Consider the following 25,917-nt stretch of genomic DNA (forward strand, 5'->3'; position numbering starts at 1 on the left):
CTTGTTAGATGCAGACTCCCATGTCCACCCCACACCTGCTGAGTCAGGCTCTGAATTTTAATAGGATCTGCAGACCCTCCCTGTGCATAGATGTTTGGGAGAGGCTGCTCCTAACCCACATTCTGGAGTCTCAGCCACACTGGACAACCATGTAACCTCTTCGGCTGTTGAAGCAGCTTTTCTTAGGTGCCTCCTGGGGGTTCAAAGTCTTCATGAAGCTCCACAGGTGATTCCCATGCACCGTGGGGATAATGTCCCTGTGACAAGAGTTTCTGATGCACCTCCTCCCCACCCCTCAGGCTCCTGCTCTGAAAGGGAAAGCCAGAAGGGGAAGATGAGAGTGGAGACTGTGGAAGCGGGGAGGTTGACTGTGCACCCCCCAAATGAGACCTATGGGGGAACGCCCAGGACACTGAGCCCCAGGCTGGTGCTCTCTCCACCAATGGGGGAAATTGTGTACGTGTGTGCGTGTTTAGGGTGAGAAGTCAAACTGCAAAAGGCAGAAACAGCAGCGGTTCGCAGGCAAATGAAATGTAACAGAAAGGGAAGAACGAAGAAGAGAGAAGGCAGGAGGGAATGAGAGGGGAGGGGAGAGTGTGGGCTCTGGGCAGAGACCCCGCCCCGTGGGACTGGCCACGTGACTCAGCGAAGTGCTCCTGCCCCGGGGCAGGCCCAGCACAGAGGGGGAAGGACAGCTGAGCTCACACAACAGACTACAGAGCTTGTGAGCTTGGAGCAGAAGTTCTCCTCACAGAGGGACACAGCAGACAGCAGGCACCATGGGGACCCCCTCAGGCCCTTCCCGCAGACGGTGCATCCCCTGGAACAGGCTCCTGCTGGCAGGTGAGACAGGACAATTTTCAGGGAGTGGGCAGAGACAGTTTTCAGGGAGAACAAGAGACTGGGTGGGGTCTCTGGGGGAGACAGGGCTCTGAGAGGGGACAGAGGGCTTCTGTTCAGATCTGAGGGCAGAGGACAGGGTAGCAGGGGAGGGTGGGGGGCTCAGCCACAGGAGACTCTCCATGAACTAGAGCTGGTGAGGGGCGGGAAGACTCAACTGCTGTAGGTTTTATCAGTTATTCTTCACTGAGCAGTAATTGTTGAAGACTGATGACGATAATAATAATTTATGTCGGGGTGTCACTACAGAAAAACACTGAACTGGAACACTAAACACTGTCCTTACCTGGCACCCTTAGAAACTGACAAAGAAAAACCAGGCTGTGGAATTCCTGGGAACTCTCCTTCCTTCATCCCCAGGTACTAATGTCTGGAGCCTGGTCCTGGCCCTGGGTTTCAAGCAGCATCAGACAAGCCCCTCCCCTCACGGAGCCCACGCTCTGTGGGGAGGAAGACAGACAAGCAGAGAGATTGAGAGTGTGCTGGCAGGTGCTACAGGCGTCACGCAGGAAAGGGAGCAGGGAAGGGTCAGCAAGTGAGCACGGAGGGTCTTTACAGCAGCTGGTCAGGGGGAGGGGCATCTCCCAAGAGGCCCTGAATGTGAGCAGGCGTGTGAGGGCAGCAAGGGAGTGAGCCAGGCAGACAGCTGGGGAAACAGAGGAAAAAACGAGCCCAGAGGGGCTGAAGTGATGGGGCTGATGCTGCTGACCTTGAACCACACACACACATACATGCACACACACACCCACACCAAGGCTGAGGGATGAAGAGACCTGCTCAGGACCCGGGGCACCATTTTCCCATCCCCCACACAGGTCACAATATTAACTGGTTTCTCTCTCTTCCCTCCTAGTCTCACTCTTAACTTTCTGGACCCCGCCCACCACTGCCCAGCCCACTATTGAAATGGTGCCCCCCCTTGCTGCAGAAGGTTCGGATGTTCTTCTGCTTGCCCACAACGTGACAGAGAATCCTCTAGGCTATGCCTGGTACAGAGGAGAAAAGGTAGACAACAGCCAGTTAATCGCATCATATAGGGTAGCCACTAATTTAACTACCAAAGGGCTTGCACACAGTGGACGGGAGACACTTTACCCCAACGGAACCCTGCTGATCCAGAGCGTCACCCAGAAAGACACAGGATCCTACATGCTGCTCGTTACAAAGGATGATTTACAGACAGAAAGACCAACTGGACACCTCCACGTACTCCGTGAGTGCTTCCTCTGACCTCGGGGTGTTGGGGCGGGGGGGTGAATTCTGTTCACACTCGCAGGACTGACCGACCCGGATGGCGCCTCCGTCTCCCTCTGCACTATGTCCCGTGTTGGGGTTTGAACATTTAGTGCAGAGCACACACTATCGAGACAAACTCCAAAGGGTCCGAATTCCACTCAGGGGATCTGGACCCTGCAGACACTGCAGAGAGGAGGACGGTCTGATGGGAGGGACTCTGCAGAGGGAGAGCACTCTCAGTCCAGCCCCCCTGGCTCCCTCCCTGCGACCATGACCCCGAGGAAGACCCTACAGGACCAGCAGGGCCCTGGCCTGAGGGATCCTCACAGAGAAGCTCAGGCCCACGGGGAAGCCCCTCCCAGACCCCGTCCCAGGGTCCCGGCTCCAGCGACCATGGGGAACCTGTGCCGCTGGTGGGTGCTGGCCTCCCAGGCGGGGCTGACTGGGGCGGATGATTCCCCAAATCCCTGAGGCCAAGGTTTCTCAGCAGGTCACCAGCCAGGGCTCTGCCCCAGGAGCCGCATCTGAGCAGGGGTAGAGTCCAGTCCTTCCCCTGAGACTCAGCATGGAGAGCAGGCTAGGCTGGGTCCCCACGCCGTTAGCTGACCCCCTGGGGGTCAGAGGAGACTCCAGAGGAAGGTCAGCATCCCCAAGAAGGACCAGAGGAGAGAAGACGCTCCCGGCAGCTCCTCACCCCGCAGCGGGCAGCCCAGGGAGCCCTCTCCTGTGGACGCAAATAATAGTAGAGGCAGGGTTTTCTTTAAAAAAAAAAAAAATTATTTATTTATTTATTAGGCTGCATCAGGTCTTCATTACATCATACAGGATCTTTCATTGTGGTTTGTGGGCTTTGTTGCTCCACTTAGTTACTCTGAGGCCTTTGGGATCTTAGTTCCGAAACCAGTGGAACCCACATCTCTAGCATGGCAGGGCAGATTCTTAACCACTGGACTACCAGGAAGTCCCTAGACACAGTTTCTATGTCCAGCTTTAGACCAGCTAATAATTAATGACTTAAGGTTAATACACAGACAACATGGTGCTCCTGACACCATTTACCATTTATTCTGTTTTACTGAAGACAAGCTCAGTAAAATACAGGGAGCTATAGTCAATGAATCAGAGTCACACAGACCATGAGAGGCCAGTCGGGGGAAATATGTGTGGAAGGGTCAGGCCAACATCACAGCCCCACCCTCTTCTCCCTCCCAGGGGCCTTATTCTAGGAACCCAGAAACCAAGTGTTGGTTCAGATCCTTTCTTCTTGGGCATCCTCAACTAGAGGGAGATTCTAGTGTGAAAAGTCAAGGGAAATGGACAATTAATCCCGTTTACTCTGGAACTAGAGCTTCCCAGGCGGCCTCTAGTGGTAAAGAACCCACCTGCCCATACAGGAGATGTAAGAGACACAGGTTCAATCACGGGGTCAGGAAAATGCCTGAGGAGGGTATGGCAACCCAGTCCAGTATTCTTGCAAATTACCTGCATCAACAATCAAATCAGTGACAGGAATGTCCAGGCCTCCCCTCCTTAGGTAGCCGATGGACAAGCTCCTTGCGCTGAGTGAAGCAGAGATCATTTACTTGCTGGTTACTGGAGGTGCTGGGCGTCACTTCCACTGGAGTGAAATGGAAAGGACTCAGTTCCTCACTCTCCAGTCTATACCTGCAGCCAGCACAGGACCTGACAGGCAACAGGCTCTCAGTGTCTCTTTGGGGAAGGAAGAGTGGAAGGAATAAGGACGGATGAATGATCTGTGATCTCTTCAGGCGCTGGAATCTGGATGCAGAGTCCTAGGAGGCTCTGGCCACGCCTGCGCCTGTCTCTCCAGGGAGGGGACCCGTTTCATCCTCTGACCACCTGCCCCTGAAGTGCACTGGGAGCCGAGTCTCATGGTGACTGTGGGGCTGCTCCGCCGTGGGAGGGTTTCCAGGGGTTGGGAGCAGGAGTCCTGCTTCTGGGCAGTGGTGGGGCTCTTGGACCTCTGGATGTTTGAAGCCACTTGAAACCCCTGCTTTGAAGTCGCTTGTAAACGGACATTTCTCACTCTCTGCTCTTTCCATGTCTCTCACCTTCCTCCTTCATTTCAGCCGGGACTGGCCCTGCTCTGCACAGCACCCCGCCCTTAGATTCATGCGTGCACTCTCAGTCACGTTTGACTGTTTGCTCCTCTGTCCATGGAATTTTCCAGATAAGAACACTGGAGCCAGTTGCCATTTCCTTCAGGGAATCTTCCCAACTCGAGGGTCAAACTCACGTCTCTTGCATCTCCTGCATTGGCAGGCAGGTTCTTTCCCAGCTGAGCCGCTGAGGAAGCCCCTGAACCCCATGCTTGTTCATTCACTTAGTCATGTCTGACTCTTTGCAACCTTATGGCCTGTGGAAGCTCACAAGGCTCTTCTGTCCATAGAATTTTTTCAGGCAAGAATACTGGCAAGTGAAAGTGAAAGTGTTAGTTGCTCAGGCATATCTGACTCTTGTGACCCGATGGACTGTAGCCTGCCAGGTTCCTCTGTCCGTGGAACTCTCCAGGCAAGAATACTGGAGCAGGTTGCCATTTCCTTCTCCAGGGAATCTTTCCGAACTCATGTTTCTCACGTTTCCTGCATTGGCAGACAGGTTCTTTACCAGCTGAGCCACTGGGGAAGCACCCCCACCCCAAACCCTTAAGCCTTCCACAGATATTTCCCCAAATAACTGACTGCCCTGTTTCCACTTGTGGCCAGGCGCACCCTCCCAGGTGATAGTAAAGAACTCAGAAATCTGGGAGCAGCAGCCTCTGTGGGGCTCCAACACAAGCCACTTTCCCCAGGTCACCAGGAGAATGAGCTTCAGCTTTGCCTTGGTCCAGGGGTCTTTCCCCCCATGGTGCCAGCCAGTGGAATCACACCACGTGACAAGGATATGTAGCCCCCCTCACTGATGTATTCCCTAACATGACTCAAGCAGGAAGCCAAAGGCAGAAAGACAGGTCTGCAGTCCCCAGGGGCTCACGGGCTCACTTCACCTCTTTGACTTGTGACTCACAACCTTGTCCTGATGTGACCCTCCCGTTCCTCTCAGGGGTTCCCGAGACCTTCCCAGGATGGGACTGACACACCTGTGCCGTCTGGTTGCTTTACTGCCTACTTCATCGCCCATGTGTCCTCAGGATGTCACCTTTATCATAGGGTGGGATGTCCTCCGACGATGAGGGGCCCGAGCCACTGTCTTTTCACTTAGCCTTTGCCCAGTTCAGACAAATTTGATCAAACACTTAGTTGTGTTTTCTGAGGCAGAAAAAAAAAAAAAAAAGCATGCCACACGCCTGTGGTGGGCCCCCTTCCCATTTGCCTAATTTGCTGTGGAAACTGGTGAGAGGGACCTCTTCCTCTAACTTTATTAATAGAACACGTATCATTTCTGGGCTTCCTTGCTGGCTCCGACAGTAAAGAATCTGCCTACGATACAGGAGACCTGGGTTCAGCCCCCCGGTTGGGAAGGTCCCCTGGAGGAGGGCATGGCAACCCACTCCAGTGTTTTTGCCTAGAGAATCCCATGGACAGAGGAGCCTGGGGGGCTGCAGTCCATGGGATCGCAAAGAGTCGGACAAGACTGAACAACTGAGCACATTATCATTTCTGCTCATTTAGATCATTCCTCCCTTTTATAAAACAGAGACTCAGACTTGCCCTCTGATTCATTCTGTCCTCTTTTTCTTTAAACTTTAATGTCCATTTATTTATGTATTTGTGGCTCTGCTGGGTCTTCACTGCTGCACACGAGCTTTCTCTAGCTGCAGGGAGTGGGGGCTATGCTTCGTTGCAGTACACAGGCTTCTCACTGTGGCGGCTTCTCTTGTTGCGGGGCATGGGCTCTAGGGTGCATGGGCCTCAGTGGTTGCAGCACCCAGGTACTAGAGGCCAGGCTCAGTAGTTGTGGAGCACGGGCTTAGTTGCCCCATGGCACGTGGGATCTTCCCGTATCAGGGATCAAACCCATGTCTCCTGCACTGGCAGGTGGATTCTTTACCACTGAGCCACCAGGGACATCCCCGTGTGTTATTTCTGCTCCAACACCCAGTTCCAGGCTGTGCTGCCCAGTCTTCTTGGGGTTTAAGGACTAGGGGAAGGCCCATTGTTACCCATCTCTAGGAAACCTTGGGAATTGAGGAGACGGTGAAGACATGTCTCCATCAGGCAATGTAGGTCTGTGCAGCTTGAAGGGACTCAGGACCTGCACAGTCCAGGTGAGCACCCCAGGGCCAGGCAGGCAGTCACCTGGTCAGTGAAAAACTAAAAGAGGAAGCAAGTGGTCCCAGACTCGCAGGCCTGGGACTCTGCTATCAAACTCTAATACTTGACTGATATTTGGGGAAGTCTGTGCTTCTTCCAGACATAAGAGCAGATGGCCTCACACTCTCTGAGCTCAGATGTTCATGCATTTGTCTCGTGATACACAGACCTGCCTTATTCTTTAAGGGCTCAGTCTGGCTGAGAGGAGAAAGATGGCAACCCTGATTGAAAATGCTTTTAGAGGAACCCAGTATATAAAAGGGCCAATGTTCTCTCTGTTATCTGCACAGCGATGCTACCCAGACCCGTCATCACCAGCAACAACTCCAACCCCTGGGAGCACCAGGACACTGTGGTGTTAACATGTGGACCTGAGACCCAGAACACCTCCTACATGTGGTGGATCAACAATCAGAGCCTCCCCAACAGCACCAGGCTGGAACTGTCCGAGGACAAAAGGACTCTCACTGTGTTCAATGTGACAAGGAATGACACAGGACCCTATGTGTGCGAAGCCTGGAACCCAGTGAGTGTCAGCCGCAGTGACCCATTCACCCTGAATGTCCTCTGTGAGTAACCTCTCTTCCTACGTGGTCCAGGCCTCCTGGCTGAATCTACAGTGCCAGAAGCCAGGCCATACCCATCCCTCTCAGGTCCAAGTGCATGGACCCTCACCTTTGGACACCCAGGCTGGCCATGACTTCCTGTCCCAGGCAAGCCCAGGCAGGCCCAGCCTTGAGCCAAGACTGGGAGGGGATGGACTGCTCTGTCTTGAGAGGCTCAGGGTCACCAGCCTGTGATGGGAGAAACAGGTTAATGTCTCAGATTCAGGATGAGTGAAAATGAAGGGGTAGTTATTGTTGGGAAACTGTAAAACAAGACTGTCCCTGGCTGAGAGATATTTAACTCTTCTACACAGTCCAGGAAGACTGAGTTGGGCCATTAGAAATTATGTAACAGAAAGTGAATGCCTCCCCCACTTTATGGAAAGTCCCCTTGGCCCCAGAGATACACAGAGCTGGCGGGCCTGCCTTCACGGAAGTGTAAATAAAGAATGGGACTTGATTTTTTTTTTTAACTGGAGGATAATTGCTTTACAATGTTGTGCCGGTTTCTGCCATACAACGATGTGCATCGGCCGTTAGTATACATAAGGTCCCCTCTTTCTTCGGTCTCCCTACCAACCCCCATCCCCCACCCAGGTTGTCACAGAGCACCAGGCTGAGCTCCCTGTTTTATACAGCAACTTCCCACTAGCTAGCTATTTTACATATTGGGGACTGAATTTTTTTCAATTTATGTATTTTTATTTACTTATTTGGCTGCACTGGGTCTTAGTTGCAGCATGTGAGATCTTCTAGTTGTGGCACGAAAACTCTTAGTTTCAGGATGTGGGATCTAGTTCCCGGACCAAGGATCAAACCCGGGCCCCTTGCATTGGGAGTGTGATGTCTTAGCCACTGGACCACCAGGGAAGTCCCTGAATTTTTTTATAGTCAAAGAAAACTGTGGGAAAATGTCAAGGAAAGTTAATTAAAAAAAAAAAAAAAAACTCCACTTGATGATGAGGATGTTAGACATATGGGCTGAGAAGAGGGTCCCGGTGCTGATCCTACAGAGATGTCCAGGGAGACCGGTCAGGGGTCGTCCCATGGTACCTGGGAGTCAGAGAGGAGGCACAGTCCTCTCCTTACAGATCATCAATGAAGAGCGACTCCATACCTTGATCACAGACTCAGGGCCATCCTCTGGGTCACCTTTACAGAGGTCACTGGGGCCCGGGGCTGGCTGAGATCTCTGAGAGGGAGCAAGGCCCAGGCCCCTGACCCACTCTCAGCAGTCACCCCTCTGTCTCTCCACAGACCCAGTGGCACAGCCCTCCCTCCAAGCCAGCAACACCACAGTCATAGAACATGAGGGCCCCGTGGTCTTGACCTGCCTCACAGATGAGACTGGGATTTCCATACGCTGGTTCTTCAAAGGCCGGAGTCTCCTCCTTGCACAGAGGATGACACTGTCCTCAGACAACAGCACCCTCACCATAGACCCCGTCAGCAGACAGGACGCCGGGGATTATCAGTGTGAGGTCTCCAACAGGGGCAACTCCAGCAGAAGCGACCCCCTCAGCCTGCATGTGAAAAGTAAGTGACCATTTGCCTTATGCTATATCTTTCTGGGCAGATCATTCTAACAATCATGTGCAAAATGGAGAGAGGTCACGGTGGGCAGAATATCAAATGAGACCACTACAGGTCTTCTGAGATGGCTCAGTGGTAAAGAATCCGCCTGCAATGCAGGAGATGAAGGTTCGATCCCTGGGTCGGGAAGATCCCCTGGAGGAGGAAATGGCAACCCACTCCAGTATTCTTGCCTGGGAAATCCCATGGACAGAGGAGCCTGCCGGACTACAGCCCATGGGGTTGCAAAGGGTCAGACACAACTGAGCAACTGAATACACGCACATAGTAAACAGGTGGCAGAATGAATAACAGCTCAATCTCTAAATCAAATACAGTTTCTTCTCCTGGGTTTAGCATTTTAGTGTAACTTTCACAAGATTCGTTGTATTTTTTTTCTCCTGTTACCATTTTTTTAACATGCTGCTACTGCTGCTAAGTCGCTTCAGTCGTGTCCGACTCTGTGCGACCCCATAGATGGCAGCCCACCAGGCTCCTCCATCCCTGGGATTCTCCAGGCAAGAACACTGGAGTGGGTTGCCATTTCCTTCTCCATTTTTAATGTTAAGAGTACATAAAATATATAATTTTAGCCATTTTTAAGACTGCAGCTCAGTAGCATTAAGTACATTCACATTGCCACTATCCATTTAGAACTTTTTCATCTTATTAAAAACTCTGTACTCCTTAAACAATAACTTCTAGAAGTCCCCCACCTCAAACCCTGGCCAACACCATTCTACTTTCTTTGTCTCTATGAATTTGATTATGATACTTATTTTGTATAAGTGGAATCATGTTATAGCTCAGTTGCTCAGTCATGTCCAGCTCTTTGCAACCTCGTGGACTGTAGCATACCAGGCTTCCCTGTCCTTCACCATCTCCCAGAGATTGCTTAAACTTATGTCCATTGAGTTCGATGATGCCATCCATCCATTTCATCCTCTGTCATCCCCTTCTCCTCCTGCCCTCCTCCCAGCATCAGGGTCTTTTCCAATGAGTTGGCTCTTTGCATCAGATGGCCAAAGTAGTGGAACCATATATTATAATTATCTCTTTGCATCTGATTTATTTCACTTATTAGCATTATGTCTTCAAGGTCCCATCCATATTATAGCATATATCTGAATGTCATTCCTTTGAAAGGCTGAAGTATATTCCCTTGTATGTATATACAACATTTTATCATTCATAAGTTGATTGTCTTTTAAACTGCTTCCCCCTTTTGGCTGTTGTGAATATGCTACCATGAATGGGTGTATAAGTATCTGTTCAGTCACTGCTTTTGCTCTTTTTTATTTTGGCTGCACTGGGTCTTAATTGCAGCATGCGGGCTCTTCTTTGTGGTGTGCAGGCTTTCTTTAGTTGCAGCGCGATGGCCTCTCTTGCTGTGGCACATGGATTCTCCTGTTGTGGCACACGGGCTTAGCTGCTCTGAAGCATCTGGGACCTTAGTTCCCTGACCAAGGATTGAACCCATGTCCCCTGCATTAGAAGGTAGATTCTTAACCACTGGAGCACTAGGGAAGTTCCTGCTTTCAGTCTTTTGGGCACACAACCAGAAGTGGAATCACTGGATCAAATGGCAGTTGTTTGTCCAACTGTTTGATCAACGGCCATGTAGTTTTCCACGGTGGTTGTACCATTTGCATTCTCACCAGCAATGCACAAGTTTCCATTTTTACACATCCTTGCAAACACTTCTTGTTTCTGTTTGCTTTTTTTTTTTTTTCCATAACCATTCTAAAGGGTAAGAAGTGATATCTCACTGTGGTTTCGATTTGCATTCCCCTAATTACTGGTGGTTAGGGTTAGACCAGGAGCTGACTGTGGCTCAGATCATGAACTCCTTATTGCCAAATTCAGACTTAAATTGAAGAAAGTAGGGAAAACCACTAGATCATTCAGGTATGACCTAAATCAAATCCCTTATGATTATACAGTGGAAGGGAGAAATAGATTTAAGGGCCTAGATCTGATAGACAGAGTGCCTGATGAACTATGGACTGAGGTTCGTGACATTGTACAGGAGAAAGGGATCAAGACCATCCCCATGCAAAAGAAATGCAAAAAAGCAAAATGGCTGTCTGGGGAGGCCTTACAAATAGCTGTGAAAAGAAGAGAAGCAAAAAGCAAAGGAGAAAAGGAAAGATATAAGCATCTGAATGCAGAGTTTCAAAGAATAGCAAGAAGAGATAAGAAAGCCTCCCTCAGCGATCAATGCAAAGAAATAGAGGAAAACAACAGAATGGGAAAGACTAGAAATCTCTTCAAGAAAATTAGAGATACCAAGGGAACACTTCATGCAAAGATGGGCTGGATAAAGGACAGAAATGGTATGGACCTAACAGAAGCAGAAGATATTAAGAAGAGATGGTAAGAATACACAGAAGAACTGTACAAAAAAGATCTTCATGACCCAGATAATCACGATGGTGTGATCACTGACCTAGAGCCAGACATCCTGGAATGTGAAGTCAAGTGGGCCTTAGAAAGCATCACTACGAACAAAGCTAGTGGAGGTGATGGAATTCCAGTTGAGCCATTTCAAATCCTGAAAGATGCTGCTGCTAAAGTGCTGCACTCAATATGCCAGCAAATCTGGAAAACTCAGCAGTGGCCACAGGACTGGAAAAGGTCAATTTTCATTCCAATCCCAAAGAAAGGCAATGCCAAAGAATGCTCAAACTACCACACAATTGCACTCATCTCACACGCTAGTAAAAGTAATGCTCAAAATTCTCCAAGCCAGGCTTCAGCAATATGTGAACCATGAACTTCCAGATGTTCAAGCTGGTTTTAGAAAAGGCCAAGGAACCAGAGATCAAATTGCCAACATCTGCTGGATCATGTAAAAAGCAAGAGAGTTCCAGAAAAACATCTATTTCTGCTTTATTGACTATGCCAAAGCCTTTGACTGTGTGGATCACAATAAACTGTGGAAAATTCTGAAAGAGATGGGAATACCAAATCACCTGATCTGCCTCTTGAGAAATTTGTATGCAGATCAGGAAGACAGTTAGAAGTGGACATGGAACAACAGACTGGTTCCAAATAGGAAAAGAAGTACGTCAAGGCTGTATATTGTCACCCTGCTTATTTAACTTATATGCAGAGTACATCATGAGAAACGCTGGAGTGGAAGAAACACAAGCTGGAATCAAGATTGCCGGGAGAAATATCAATAACCTCAGATATGCAGATGACACCACCCTTATGGCAGAAAGTGAAGAGGAACTCAAAAGCCTCTTGATGAAAGTGAAAGTGGAGAGTGAAAAAGTTGGCTTAAAGCTCAACATTCAGAAAACGAAGATCATGGCATCCGGTCCCATCACTTCATGGGAAATAGATGGGGAAACAGTGGAAACAGTGTCAGACTTTACTTTTCTGGGCTCCAAAATCACTACAGATGGTGACTGCAGCCATGAAATTAAAAGACACTTACTCCTTGGAAGGAAAGTTATGACCAACCTAGATAACATATTCAAAAGCAGAGACATTACCTTGCCAACAAAGGTTTGTCTAGTCAAGGCTATGGTTTTTCCTGTGGTCATGTATGGATGTGAGAGTTGGACTGTGAAGAAACCTGAGCATTGAAGAATTGGTGCTTTTGAATTGTGGTGTTGGAGAAGACTCTTGAGAGTCCCTTGGACTGCAAGGAGATCCAACCAGTCCATCCTAAAGGAGATCAGTCCTGGGTGTTCATTGGAAGGACTGATGTTGAAGCTGAAACTCCAGTACTTTGGCCACCTCATGCGAAGAGTTGACTCATTGGAAAAGACTGATGGTGGGAGAGATTGGGGGCAGGAGGAGAAGGGGATGACAGAGGATGAGATGGCTGGATGGCATCACTGACTTGATGGATGTGAGTGGGTGAACTCCGGGAGTTGGTAATGGACAGGGAGGCCTGGCGTGCTGGGATTCATGGGGTCGCAAAAAGTCGGACACAACTGAGCGACTGAACTGAACTGAACTGAATTACTGGTGGGGCTTCCCTGGTGGTTCACAGGGTAAAGCGTCTACCTGCAATGCGGGAGACCCGATTTCAATCCCTGGGTCGGGAAGATCCCCTGGAGAAGGAAATGGCAACCCACTCCAGTATTCTTGCCTGGAGAATCCCATGGACAGAGGATCCTGGTAGGCTACAGTCTATGGGGTCGCAAAGAGTCGGTGTTGAGCATCTTTTCATGTGCTTATTGGCCATTTGTCTGTTTTTGTTTTTTTTAATTTATTGGAGTATATTTTACAATGCCGTGTCAGTTTCAGGTGTATAATAAAGTGATTCAGTTTTACATATACATATATACATTCTTTTTCAGACTCTTTAGCCATATAGATTATTACAGAATATTGAGTAGAGCTCCGCATGCTATAGAGTAGGTCCTTGTTGGTTATCTATTTTATATATAGTAGTATGTATAGTGTTCTTGCCTGGAGAATCCCAGGGACGGGGGAGCCTGGTGGGCTGCCATCTATGGGGTCACACAGAGTCGGACACGACTGAAGCAACTTAGCAGTAGCAGCAGCAGTATCTATATGTTAACCCCATGCTCCTCATTTATTCCCACACACACACATTTCCCCTTTGGTAACTATAAGTTTGTCTTCTAAATATGTTGAGTCTGTTTGAGTTTTGTAAATTAGTTCATTTGTATCACTTTTTACAATTAGATTCCATTTATGAGTGATCAGATCAGATCAGTCGCTCAGTCGTGTCCGACTCTTTGCGACCCCATGAATCACAGCACGCCAGGCCTCCCTGTCCATCACCAACTCCTGGAGTTTTTGAATATTTTATTGTATGTAAAAGCAACTGATCTTTACATGTTAATTTAGTATCCTTCAACTTGGATGAATTTGTTTATTAGTTCTAACAGTTTTCTGGGAAATCTTTATCATTTTCTACATATAAGGTCATGTCATCGCCAAACAGAAATAATTTTATTCTTCTTTTGCAATTTGGATGTCTTTTAGTTCTTTTTCTTGCCTAATTGCTCTGGCTAGTATGTCCAATACTATTTTGAATAGAATTGGAAAAAGCAGGCATTGTTGTCATGCTCCTGATCTCAGAAAATAAATTTTCACTCTTTCACCATTTAGGATGATGTTAGCTGTGGGGTTTTTATATATGGCCTTTGTTACGTTGAGTTGGTTTCCTTTTTTTCCCAGTTTTGAGTGTTGTATCATAAAAGGTTAGTTTTTTGTCAAATGATTTTATTTATTTAACCTCCTTACTTTATATGTCTAGTCATATATTCTATTTCTTTATGATTACATCTTGGTAGCTCTCATGTTTCCAGGAATTTGTTCATTTCACAGAAGTTATCCAATGTGTTGGCATAGGATTATTCCTAGTACTCTTATACTTTATATTATTTTTGTATTATTTTTGTAGAATTAGTAGTAATGATTCCACATTCATTTCTGATTTTAAAAATTTGAATCTTCTCTTTTTTTCTTAGTCAATCTAGTTAAAGATGTCAATTTTGTTAATCTTTTTGAAGAACAAAATACTGGTTTTACTGATTCTATCTACTGTTTCTCCATCCTCTAATTTATTTATCTCCATTCTAATTATAATTATTTCCTTCCTTCTGCTAGCTTTGGGTTTAGCTTTTTTTCTTATCCCTTAAGTTGTAAATTTAGGTTGTTGATTTGAGATCTTTTTTTTAATATAAGCATTTACAATGATAAATTCTTGCACAAGATTCTTAACTTCTCTGAGCCTCAGATTCCTCAAGTGAGAACTGCAATAAAAGAACCTTCTTTATGGCATTTTTCCACAGATTTAATGTAATATTCAACTAAACCCTTAGCAAAATACCCACACAGGGAAAATTTTCCAAAAACTTTAGCTGCTATAATTATTACTATTATCATTGTTGTTGCTGCTGTTTAGTTACTAAGTCCTGTCCAACTCTTTGAGGCCCCATGGACTATAGCTCGCCAGGCTCCACTGTCCGTGGGATTTCCCAGGCAAGAATACTGGAGTGGGTTGCCATTTCCTTCTCCAGGGGATCTTCTCGACTTCATTAGGCTATATAAAGTCAGGTATTTCTAGGACTACTTGACTTTAGATCCACATCTCATTAGCCATATGGCTTTAAGTTTTCCACCATTGTAAACCTCAGATTTACCATCTATAAAATGGAAATAATGTCTATCTGACAGGGTTATTATATGAATTAAATGAGATATTTGGGAAATATATAGCACAGAGCCTGGCACAGAGTATGTACATCATAACAATAGCTAACAATGGCATTAATCTTCAGTCTTGAGTTGAACGGTGAGGACCACTGAAGTAAAAAAGAAGAAAGAGACAAAAAGTGTTATATATTTGGGGAAGGAAAGCATAAAGATCCACAGGAACATGTTACTTACTAAATATGGAAGAGATGAAACAGGGGGGCTGAGTACAAGGTTTCATGTCTAGTATGATAGTTTTCATTCCGTGAGATGCAGCCAAGATAGGATTAGACATCTAAAACATTCACTGCGGCACATGCCTGTGAAGGAAAGTGAGGCAAGAGTGGAGGAGCCTGGGAGGGTCCTCAGACCAGGATGCACGTTGGATCCTTAGGAAGGAGGAAGTTTCAGGCTGCAGTGCAGTTCTAAGAGAATATCTGCAAAGCTGGCAAGGAGCCCTTGAATTATAAGTCATCTATCACACAAAAAATTTATTTCTCACAGAATTGGGATTGAGTTCATATTCCTGCTGGAAACCTGTGTGAAGGATGGTCTCTGTGCAAAGGGGTAGTGAATTCAGAGGGCCTTCCATCAATTAAGTCCCCACCATAAGACACCTCCTATGGCTCAGATGGTAAAGTATCCGCCTGCAATGTAGGAGACCTGGGTTCAATCCCTGGGTCGGGAAGATCCCCAGGAGAAAGAAATGGCAACCCACTCCAGTATTCTTGCCTGGGAAATCCCGTGGACAGAGGAGCCTGGCAGGCTACATGGGGTCACAATGAGTCAGACATGACTGAGGAACTAACACTTTCATAAGACACCTAACAGGTGCATATTCATGGCAGCCATACCTGGTACCCAGATAAAGATGTAACCATGAAAAGATGGGAATTTATAACATACAAAAATAACCATCATCAGTCCTTCTTACATTTCCAAAGACTTCAAAGATATGAGTGCAGAAAAGCCAGGTTGGAATTGAGGAACATGGTCACTAACCTAGAAATACAATCAGAGAGGAAAAAAAATCACAAGGATATAGTCGGTTAGTCACCTCACAGCAACCTTCCACAGAAAGTTTATACCTTGAAGGAACAAGTAGAGACTATTTCATATTGAGTTATTTCCCAGAGCCTCTCCCACTGTAAAATAATGTCGCCTTCATTTGTTCATTCTTCTCTTTTCTTTCCACAACAGATAAATTGACACCAGAAAGCTCCTCTGACCTCTCAGCTGGTGCCATTGTCGGTATCGTGATTGGAGCCATGGCTGGGGTGGCGCTGATAGGAGCCCTGGTGTATTTTGTGTACGTCATAAGTACTAGAGGGTATGCCGCCTTTCCTCTTGTTCCACTTTCTCTGAGGCTGACTGCCCTGCTTGGGAGAGGGAAGGAGACTTCGTCTCTGTCTCTGGCCTAGGTCTGCTTCTCAGTCTTCCTGCTTCTCGGCACTGATTCTTATGGGTCTCCTCTTCCCTGGTCTTCATGTTTCCTGTACCCCCCTCTCTCTTGGACATGGCTATTCCCACCTCCATCTGGTTTAGAGGGGGCAGAGCCAATTGTGTTCCTCTGTCCCAGGCAGGGAAACCAAGGTCCAAGAAGGAAAACTAATGAGGACATGAAAGGAGGAGCAGGAGGAAGGGAGTCCTGTGCTCTGTCGACCACAAGAGCAGGAGGAGGGAGGGATAGGACTGGAAGAGAACCTAAGAAAAGCAGGAAAAACCCAAGGCCTCCGGGCAATAAATAAAGTGAGAAATAACCAGCATCTACCTACAAAAGGGAAAAGATGTCTGGGTAGAAATAGAAGCAGTTGAGATGAATGGCCGTAAATGTTCTGAAGAGCCAGTAAACCAGAGAGGAGTAAACATGAGAAGGGGCAATGGGTAGATCGAAGACAGAGGTCCTAGGAGGAAAGAGGACCAACCAAGGTAAAAATGAACATGGAGGAGCCCCAGGGAATCATGCCGACGTTGCGCTTCCTAATTCAAGGAGCAAAGATCCTGTGCCTGGGAATAGTAGTCACTGTGTCTGATATTTATTTAGGGCAAGTGACCAGCGCGATCTCACAGAGCACAAATCCTCAGATCACAACCACAGTAAGTAGAGCCACTCACTCAGTGAGAGCTGGTTTGTTCCACCACGTGCCCTGACCGACCAGGGAATCCCTACCTTCTGAAATATGAGAGGTGATCTCAGTCCCCACCCTCAGTCTGGCACAGGTCCTCACATCCTTCCTAGTCATGTAAGAGTCCCTGGAGACATGGCCCCTCCAAGGCCACAGAAGCCAGGCAGCCGTGAGATGGCCGAGCTTCCAGGAGCCCTTTCCTCATCCTGCCTCCTTCCCCCTCCTGCCTCTGTTATGGATGCGGGCATCTCCTATGGTGAGACTTTCCCTGTCTCTGCTGCTCTGGGTGCTGTGGGCTTCAGCCCCTCCTGCCTCTGGAGCCTGCTGCCGAGACACACACCTGTGAGACACACCTGGGCAAAACTCAGGCCTTGTGAACTGGCAGAAATCTTCAGAAGTGCACTGAGGCCTCCCCTCAACTCCCCCACCCTGCCCCACCACCACCTAGGTCTAATGCACTGGGGTCTGGACCACAGACTGAGGGCGAAATCCTTAAGTCTTAACCATGGGCCCCCAACCCGCCCACCACCTGCCACCTCCTTCACTAGAAGTCACATCAGCTTAGGAACAGCCTGTTCTGAGGCCATAAGGCAACTCTGCATTTTCATGGGTTGATGACTCTCTTTCATTTCCCCAGGTCAAGGTCACTCTGACAGTTCACCTGAAAAGGTAAGCACAGCCAGTTTCACTGGCTCCTTTTCTCATGGAAATATCTCTGAGTAGAATGGGTTAGTCTCGTAGACACAAATGTGAAATCAAGTTTGGATCAAAGTTCCTCACTGCAGCAACAAAGAAGCATTACTCCCACAAGTCCACCTCACTGGACTCCATCCCGGCTGGGACCATGGACTCAACCTCGTACAGCGTCAGCTGAGTCCTCTGTAAAATGGGTGTGCTGCCTACTTCACAGAGGAGGTCAAGGAATTAAATGACATAACAAAGGTAAAGCACTTAGCACAGTGGCCAGAGTAAGAAAGGCACTAGATCATTCTCCCTCTTCTGCCTCCAGTCTGACTCTGCTCTTACTGACAAATGATCATTTCCAATCTTAGAGACCTGAGGTCTTGATTCCTTTACCTTCTAATACTTTACTGAATTTTTCTCATCTTAATCTTCAACAGAATATACATATAAACTGAAAAATGCTTCAATCATAAGTATTAGGTTGACCAAAGTTTGTTCGAGTTTTTTCGTGAGATCTTATGGAAAAACCTGAATGAGCTTCTTGACCAACTTAATAATTTTAACAGTAAGTTTCCACAAGTTGTTCATATCTATGTAAACAGTATGTAAACTATGTAAAACTATGTAAACATTTTTTAAAAATCAACCCCCCTCAACACACACACACACACACACACACACACACACAACGCTCCAGTTACTTCCCTCCGAAGAGTAAGGACTATCTTCACTTCCAAGGCATTAGATTACTTTTACCTGATTATGAAAAACACACTGTGTACATGGGTCTGGCTTCTTTCATTCAAAATTGTTTTGCAAGATTCATTCATATGGTTGTGTGCCTTTATTGTCTATTTATTCTTATTGCGATGCCATCATATTCCATTGTAGAATTCCATAATCATAATGTTCTAATGATTATTCAATAGGATGTTACTAAGCAGAGAAAATAGGTAATAAAAGCCCTTTTCTGAAGCTAAAAGTTTCAAAGTGGTAAGAGCATGGGGTGCTGAGTCACCCTGGACAAGGTGAGGGTCTGGCCTATGATGGATGCTGATTTAACTGACTGCTGCTCATGCCTTTCAGGTTGATGAAGTTGAATATTCCTCCCTGAACTTCAATGCCCAGGAATTAAAAAATAAAGCAACTTCAGCCTCCCCATCTCCAACAAATACAGAAACAATTTATTCAGAAGTGAAAAAACAGTAAAGGAACCTGTCCTGCTTGTTGCACTGTTGACTTATTCCAAGCTTGTCATCCCCATCGCCAGGAGATCCCTCTGCCCTCAGGGAAAATGAGAAGAGAGTCTTCCCCCGGCCCCTTTGACCCTTAATGAGGCTCCTCCAGGCTGCCTGGTCACAGCCCCTTCCTTCAGTGTCAGCAGCTGAAAAGGCACATCCATGAGGAGGTCTGTAGGAAACCAAAACTTCTTGGTCATTGAAATCTAGCAAAGCGGACCTTGGGAGAAAGTTGCCAGAACCTCTGCCCCTCCCCATTTGCTGACCTAGACCAGTTGTAAATTTGTGTATTCAGAACACGTTCATTCCTTCCCACCTCAGTCCTGTCCTACTGGAGTCTAACTTGAATTTGCCATAACCTGGAGAATTATGTCTTATCCACTGAAATGCCTGTGCCAGAAAAGAAGAGCAAGGAGAAGGAAAAGGAAGAGCTTCTGCACTCTCAAGCCCAGTGTGAACCCACCATTCACAGGAAGACACATACATGACCAGCTCTGAGCTGGGAAGTTCTACACCTTTGTCCACTTTCAGGGTTGTCTACCTGCAGGATCAGGGACTAAGCAACTTACTACTTAGCTAGAATACCATCTAAACCTTTGAAAGCATGCCTTCAGAGAACCCACTAGAAGTAACTAGAAAACAACTTCTCAGTGTTCATAAGTGTATCTTGATGGAAACTGCAAAAAAAAAAAAAATGCACATACTGTTTTAATAATGCTATGGGCTTTATTCAAGGCAATGCCCGGAGATTGAGGGGTCATCGGTTTATGGGGCAGTCAGCTCTTACCAGATACAATCTGCTGGGATTGGGGAAAGGACTCAGAAAATTACCCTGCAGAGATTATTTAAATAATGGTCAAAGAATGTACAATTTGGGGGTATTGGTTGTTTTTTCCCTTCCTTCTGATACATTCTGCCATTTTAATTTTTGTAACTGCTTGTTTATGTGCAAGAAAATTATGTTTAATTTTCTGCATAAGCCAATCTGACCACTTTAGGGGGAAGAACCTACCAAAGCCCCTCATGTCCCTCTGGCCATGAGCTCCCCAAGCCTTTCGTGTCAGGGGCACAGCCAGAAATGGGTCTCACTCCATTTCTAGACATCTCAGGCCAGTCATCAACCCCCTTCTCTTCCGTGTTCCAGCCTGTGCCTGTTCAGTCCGTCTGCCCCGCTTACCTTCTCAGGACGCCTTCTTGAGAAGCAGGAGCGCCCTGAAGGGAGCACGGCCCCTTGCACTGTTAGCATTGTTTACAGTCCAGGAAGCCGCAGTGGTGCACATGCTCCTTAGGATATAAGGTGCAGATTATGATTCAGCCCTGGGTTTCTTGAAGAGCCTCTGGAATTCTTCTCCCATGGGGTGCATGGGACGCATAGAAAGGGAGGACAGGAGGAGGAGAGGTGCGCCTGCTCCCCACCAGCCTTCTGCACAGACGGGGCCTCCTTGGGCTGCCAAGAGAAAGGCTTTATTCCACCTTCATGATGGACCTCCTGCTGTGTGGAACTGGCCCGCCAGAGAGGGGTGGCTGGGAGCGCTCTGTACTCAGGTAACTCTTTCAGGGTTTTCTCACCTGACACAGACTGTGTACACCTCCCCTCATGCAAGCACTTCTGTGTAATTTAATTTTGCCTGGCTAAGGCCACTTCTGAATGATTTGTAAAAATTGCTCTATATTTATAATAAATATTGTATATCAGGTATCAACATGCTGCCTCGCAGTTGGTACTGCTTTCTGTATTGCCTTCTTTACAGGCAGAAGAAATAGAATTGCTCAACAGGGAGTCAGAGTGAGCCTGTTTCTAAGTCCAGAGGTATTTGATCCTGGGATCCGAGAGCTCGATAAATTCATGTGCACACCTGCTGAGAAAGTGCGTCCACCTAGAGCCACAGGTCACTGCTGCAACCTGCCTGGAAGGACCTGCCTGTCCTCCTCTGAGGGGAGAAGGAGAGAAGATGATTTCATGAGTAAAAGGTCTGCTGGGCTCTTCACTAAGGACACACCGCACTGCCCACGCAGATGGCTCCAGTGTGTCCCACGCCTGATCCAGCGTTCACTCCCACAGTCTCCATGGGCTCAGGTGTATAGGAATCTCTCCAGCACGTCCCACCTTCTTGTTCCCTGTCCCTTTTTCTGCCCCTCAGAGAATCAGAGCTCTTCCAATCAGGATAACCTTCCTTTATTAATTCCACCAAGAATTAGCCTGTCTTCTCATTTCTCCTTCACTTCCAAGCAATTGGAACATGTGCTGTCTTTCCCCTCCTCACCCCCTGATTTCCCCTGGCTCTCTGCTGTGGTGCCTTGTTCCCAAGACCACTGGAAGCAGCACTAAAATCAGTACCCAAGGGGCTTCCCTGGCGGTAAAGAATCCACCTTCCACTGCAGGGGCCACTGGTTGATTCTCTGGTCCAAGAAGATCCCACATGCCATGGAGCAACTAAGTCCATCTGCCTCAACTACTGAGCCTGTGCTCTGCAACAAGAGAAGCGACCGCAATGAGAAGCCCACCCACCACAACTAGAGAGACAGCCCTCACTCTCCGCAACTAGAGAAAAGCCCGTGAAGCAATGAAGATCAGCCAAAAATAAGTAAATAAATACTTTATTATTTTTTTAATTGGCAGTCGTAATTGATGGCCTTGGACTTCCCAGGTGGTGCTAGTGGTATAAAGAACCCAACCACCAATGCAGGACATGTAAGAGACAAGGGTTCGATCCCTGGGTCAGGAAGATCCCCTGGAGGAGGACATGACAACCCACTCCGGTGTTCTTGCCTAGAGAATCCCATGGACAGAGGAGCCTGGTGGGCTACTGTTCATAGGGTCCCAAAGAGGCAGACACGACTGAAGCGACTTGGTGCATATGCATGCATGCATTCAATGGTGTGAGAATTCGCCTTAGAGGGTAGAATCAACTACAAAGGTGCACATGAGGGCTCTTGGGGGTAATGGAAACATTCTACATCTCAATTCAGGTGATGATCACATGGGCGTGTACAGTTACCAAAAATCAAATTATATACTTAAGATCTGTGTGCTTTCTCATGGATTTTAATTTTATTTGAATTTTAAAAAATAAACAAAGGAGCAGTTTATTCAACCTATCAGGTACAAAGCATCTGTATTCATTTTCTACTTTTGCCACACTATGACAAATTTAGTGACTTAAAACAACACCCATTCTCTAGCTCACAAAATTCAGGTCCTTGAAGTTATAAGCCTGAGGTCCCCATCGCCCTAGTACAAACACTCTCAGCTCCTAGAGGACGGTCTCAGGTCCTAGGCATGAGGCTCCCTCTATCTCAGCAATGGAGAATATCCCTTAAATTCAATTCCTCTTTTTAAAAAGTTTATATTTATCTGGCTGCACTGGGTCTTCATTGCTGTGGAGGCTTCTCTCTAGTTGCGGCAAGGGGGGCTACTCTCCAGTTGCAGTCCAGCTTCTCTTTTTGCAGAGCGCAGGCTCTAGAGCATTGGGGCCTCAGCAGTTGAGGTGCATAGGCTCAGTAGTTGCAGTTTCCTGGCTCTAGAGCACAGGTTCAACACTTGTGGCACACGGGTTTAGCTGCCCCACATGTGGGCATGTGGGATTTTCCCAGACCAGGGGTCAAACACGTGTCTCCTGGATTGGCAGGCAGATTCTTTAGCACTGGGTCACTAGGGAAGACCTTCTAATCCCTGTTATATTTCCGATTCTGAGACCAGCTAGGAAAAAGTTGTTTTTCAAAGTGCTCCTGTGATTACATTAAGCCCACTTAGATCACATCTCTTTTTGTTAAAGTCAACTGATGAGTAACCATATTTACTGTATGTCTGCAAAATCCCTTTTGCCATGTAACGTAACAATCACCCACACGATTACGCATCACATATTCACAGTCCAGGGATTAGGAGTAAGTCTTGAGGTTCCATCCTAGAATGCTGCCTACAACAGCATCATACGGAAGCTGTTCTTGTTCTCAGGGAGCTCCTTCAGGGTCTCTGTTCTATAGAAACAACAAAAAAAGCCAAATGTGTTGGGTCCAAAGTCAAGTTGATATTATAAGACACTGAAGACAAAAAACAGAGATAAGAAAGCAAGGGCCCCTTCTCTACTGCTGCTGCTAAATCACTTCAGTCGTGTGCGACCCCATAGATGGCAGCCCACCAGGCTCCCCCGTCCCTGGCATTCTCCAGGCAAGAACACTGGAGTGGGTTGCCATTTCCTTCTCCAGTGCATGAAAGCGAAAAGTGAAAGTGAAGTCGCTCAGTCATGTCCGACTCCCAGCGACCCCATGGACTGCAGCCTATAAGGCTCCTCCGCCCATGGGATTTTCCAGGCAAGAGTACTGGAGTGGGTTGCCATTGCCTTCTCCGAGCACCAAAGTTAACTCTTAGCTAAACTTATCAGAAACCAAAAGCCACCTCGACAAACCAACCAAAAGCGACAGTAAGGCTGCACTATATTCAACCATGAGATGTTACAGACTTCCGATGATTCATTCATTCATCATCATTTATTGAGGATTTACTATATGACAAGCACTAAGTCACTTGTGGATCACAATAAACTGTGGGAAATTCTGAAAGAGATGGGAATACCAAATCACCTGATCTGCCTCTTGAGAAATTTGTATGCAGGTCAGGAAGCAACAGTTAGAACTGGACATGGAACAACAGACTGGTTCCAAATAGGAAAAGGAGTACGTCAAGGCTGTATACTGTCGCCCTGCTTATTTAACTTCTATGCAGAGTACATCATGAGAAACGCTGGGCTGGAAGAAGCACAAGCTGGAATCAAGATTGCTGGGAGAAATATCAATAACCTCAGCTATGCAGATGACACCACCCTTATGGCAGAAAGTGAAGAGGAACTAAAAAGCCTCTTGATGAAAGTGAAAGTGGAGAGTGAAAAAGTTGGCTTAAAGCTCCACATTCAGAAAACGAAGATCATGGCATCCGGTCCCATCACTTCATGGGAAATAGATTGGGAAGCAGTGGAAACAGTGTCAGACTTTATTTTTTTGGGCTCCAAAATCACTGCAGGTGGTGACTGCAGCCATGAAATTAAAAGGCGCTTACTCCTTGGAAGGAAAGTTATGACCAACCTAGATAGCATATTCAAAAGCAGAGACATTACTTTGCCAACAAAGGTTCGTCTAGTCAAGGCTATGGTTTTTCCTGTGGTCATGTATGGATGTGAGAGTTGGACTGTGAAGAAGGCTGAGCGCCGAAGAATTGATGCTTTTGAACTGTGGTGTTGGAGAAGACTCTTGAGAGTCCCCTGGACTGCAAGGAGATCCAACCAGTCCATTCTGAAGGAGATCAGCCCTGGGATTTCTTTGGAAGGAATGATGCTAAAGCTGAAACTCCAGTACTTTGGCCACCCCATGGGAAGAGCTGACTCATTGGAAAAGACTCTGATGGTGGGAGGGATCAGGGGCAGGAGGAGAAGGGGATGACAGAGGGGATGACAGAAGGGGATCCAGAGATGGCTGGATGGCATCACTGACTCGATGGACGTGAGGCTGAGTGAACTCCGGGAGTTGGTGATGGACAGGGAGGCCTGGCGTGCTGCCATTCATGGGGTCGCAAAGAGTCGGACACGACTGAGTGACTGAACTGAACTGAACTGAAGTCACTTGCTGAGAACAACGTGATGATTACAAAATAAAGCCCTTATTTGGATTGTTATTCAAAAAATTCTACTAAAAAAGAAAAAGAAAAAGCAGGGGAGACACAAAAACAAATGTAGGAGTAACAAAAATGGGCAAGGAATGAAAGGGGAAAATGAGGTAATTGCAGAAATTTGAATACTGAAAACTTTACGGCACTGAGGAAGCATGACTTCCTACTGTGACAATGGTATTGTGATTGTATTTTTCAAAGAGCCCTTACATTTTAGTAATACAACTGAAATATTTACAGAAGCAATGATTTGATATCTAGGATCTGCTTCAAAACAATCCAGACTTGGAAGCTAGTGGGAAGTTGCTGTATAACACAGGGAGCTTAGTCTGGTGCTCTTTGATGACCAAGAGGGGTGGGTGGGATGGGGGCAAGCTGGGAGAGAGGCTCAATAGGGAGGGGATATATGTATACTTAGGTGGCTCAGTGGTAAAGAATCCGACTGTCAATTCAGGAGCCACAAGAGATGCAGGTTCAAGTTCAGTCCCTGGGTTGGGAAGATGCCCTGGAGGAGGAAATAGCAAACTGCTTCAGGATTCTTGCTGGGATAATCCCATGGACAGAGGAGCCTGGTAAGCTACAGTGGATGGGGTCCCAAAACGACCGAGTGGCTAAGAGCACATACACACGCACGCACAGCTGATTCACGCTGTTGTGTGGCAGAAGCCAACATAACCGTGTAAAGCAATTACCCTCCAATTAAAAAAAATTTTAAAAATAAAGCATTCCAGGTTGGAGAGGGGAGTATAGAAGCAACAAGATTGGCCACGAAATAACTGCTGAAATTACGTGATGAGTACATGTAGATTCACTGTATTATTAGCTTTACTTTTGCATCTATTTGACATTTTTAAGACAAAAAAGCCCTTGCTCTCCAGAAGCTTATAACACAAGAGCAGATATTCCAACAAATATATTGCTAAGTAATTTAACAAAATATACAAAAAGTGCTAGTCCAGTTCTGAGGATACCCAGAACATGAACTCTTCAAACACAGTCTCATCACCGAGGAGACCCTGTAGACGGATTTGTACAATCAGCTCACATCTCACTGGGGTTTGGTGCTCAGAAACTTCTGGGGAGGAGAGGGAGTCACAATGGGCAGGGAGCCCAGCTTTAGGTTGTTATTTGCTGTGCAAACTGATTTCTTTTTCCTCCATTAGCAGACATCTTCATTTTCACCCCCCAAAAACAGTGAGGAAGAGAAGAAGAGACTGTGAACAGCCAGAGCCTGAGATCTGAGAAGATACAAGACCACAACGGACACAGACTCTAAGGTGAAGTGTGACGCTCACAGGCAGGTCTCTCTGGAGTCTAAGCTGTCTGGACAAAGTGCCCTCTGCCCTGAGCAGTGATGTGGGGCTAGAGCACAGTCCTGGTCCCCAACAAGTAGGAAGTGCTGGTAGGACATTAACTAACCACCCAGGGGCA

At 47.0% G+C, this 25,917-nt stretch overlaps 1 protein-coding gene across 9 annotated transcripts; it reads left to right on the forward strand.

Moving 5' to 3' along the window:
- The first annotated feature begins 656 nt into the window (after positions 1–656).
- Positions 657–20,527, forward strand: CEACAM1 (CEA cell adhesion molecule 1). 9 transcript variants are annotated; one of them, XR_011561589.1, is made up of 9 exons: positions 657–843; positions 1,754–2,113; positions 6,701–6,979; positions 8,273–8,551; positions 15,977–16,106; positions 16,821–16,873; positions 17,540–17,571; positions 17,675–17,844; positions 18,673–20,527. XR_011561589.1 is itself a non-coding variant. In XM_070771083.1 (8 exons), exons 1-8 carry the CDS (start codon positions 780–782, stop codon positions 18,793–18,795), a joined length of 1,320 nt encoding a protein of 439 aa, XP_070627184.1. In that variant the 5' UTR covers positions 658–779; the 3' UTR covers positions 18,796–20,527. The 9 variants fall into 9 exon arrangements, 7 of the variants coding, with proteins under 7 accessions (XP_070627190.1, XP_070627184.1, XP_070627185.1 ...); XR_011561590.1 differs by having other exon boundaries at positions 15,977–16,085; XM_070771083.1 differs by lacking the exon at positions 17,675–17,844 and having other exon boundaries at positions 658–843.
- The last annotated feature ends 5,390 nt before the right edge of the window (positions 20,528–25,917 follow it).

This window comes from Bos indicus, chromosome 18, assembly GCF_029378745.1.
Source record: "Bos indicus isolate NIAB-ARS_2022 breed Sahiwal x Tharparkar chromosome 18, NIAB-ARS_B.indTharparkar_mat_pri_1.0, whole genome shotgun sequence".
Classification (NCBI taxonomy): Eukaryota; Metazoa; Chordata; class Mammalia; order Artiodactyla; family Bovidae; genus Bos; species Bos indicus.

What these genes read in the sequence shown, in the direction of transcription:
- CEACAM1 (XM_070771083.1), top strand. Translation starts at nt 780, where the DNA reads ATGGGGACCCCCTCAGGCCCTTCCCGCAGACGGTGCATCCCCTGGAAC. An exon ending in GAACAGGCTCCTGCTGGCAG is followed by an intron (nt 844 to 1,753) that starts GTGAGACAGGAC and finishes CTTCCCTCCTAG; the next exon opens with TCTCACTCTTAACTTTCTGG. An exon ending in CCTCAGCCTGCATGTGAAAA is followed by an intron (nt 8,552 to 15,976) that starts GTAAGTGACCAT and finishes TTTCCACAACAG; the next exon opens with ATAAATTGACACCAGAAAGC.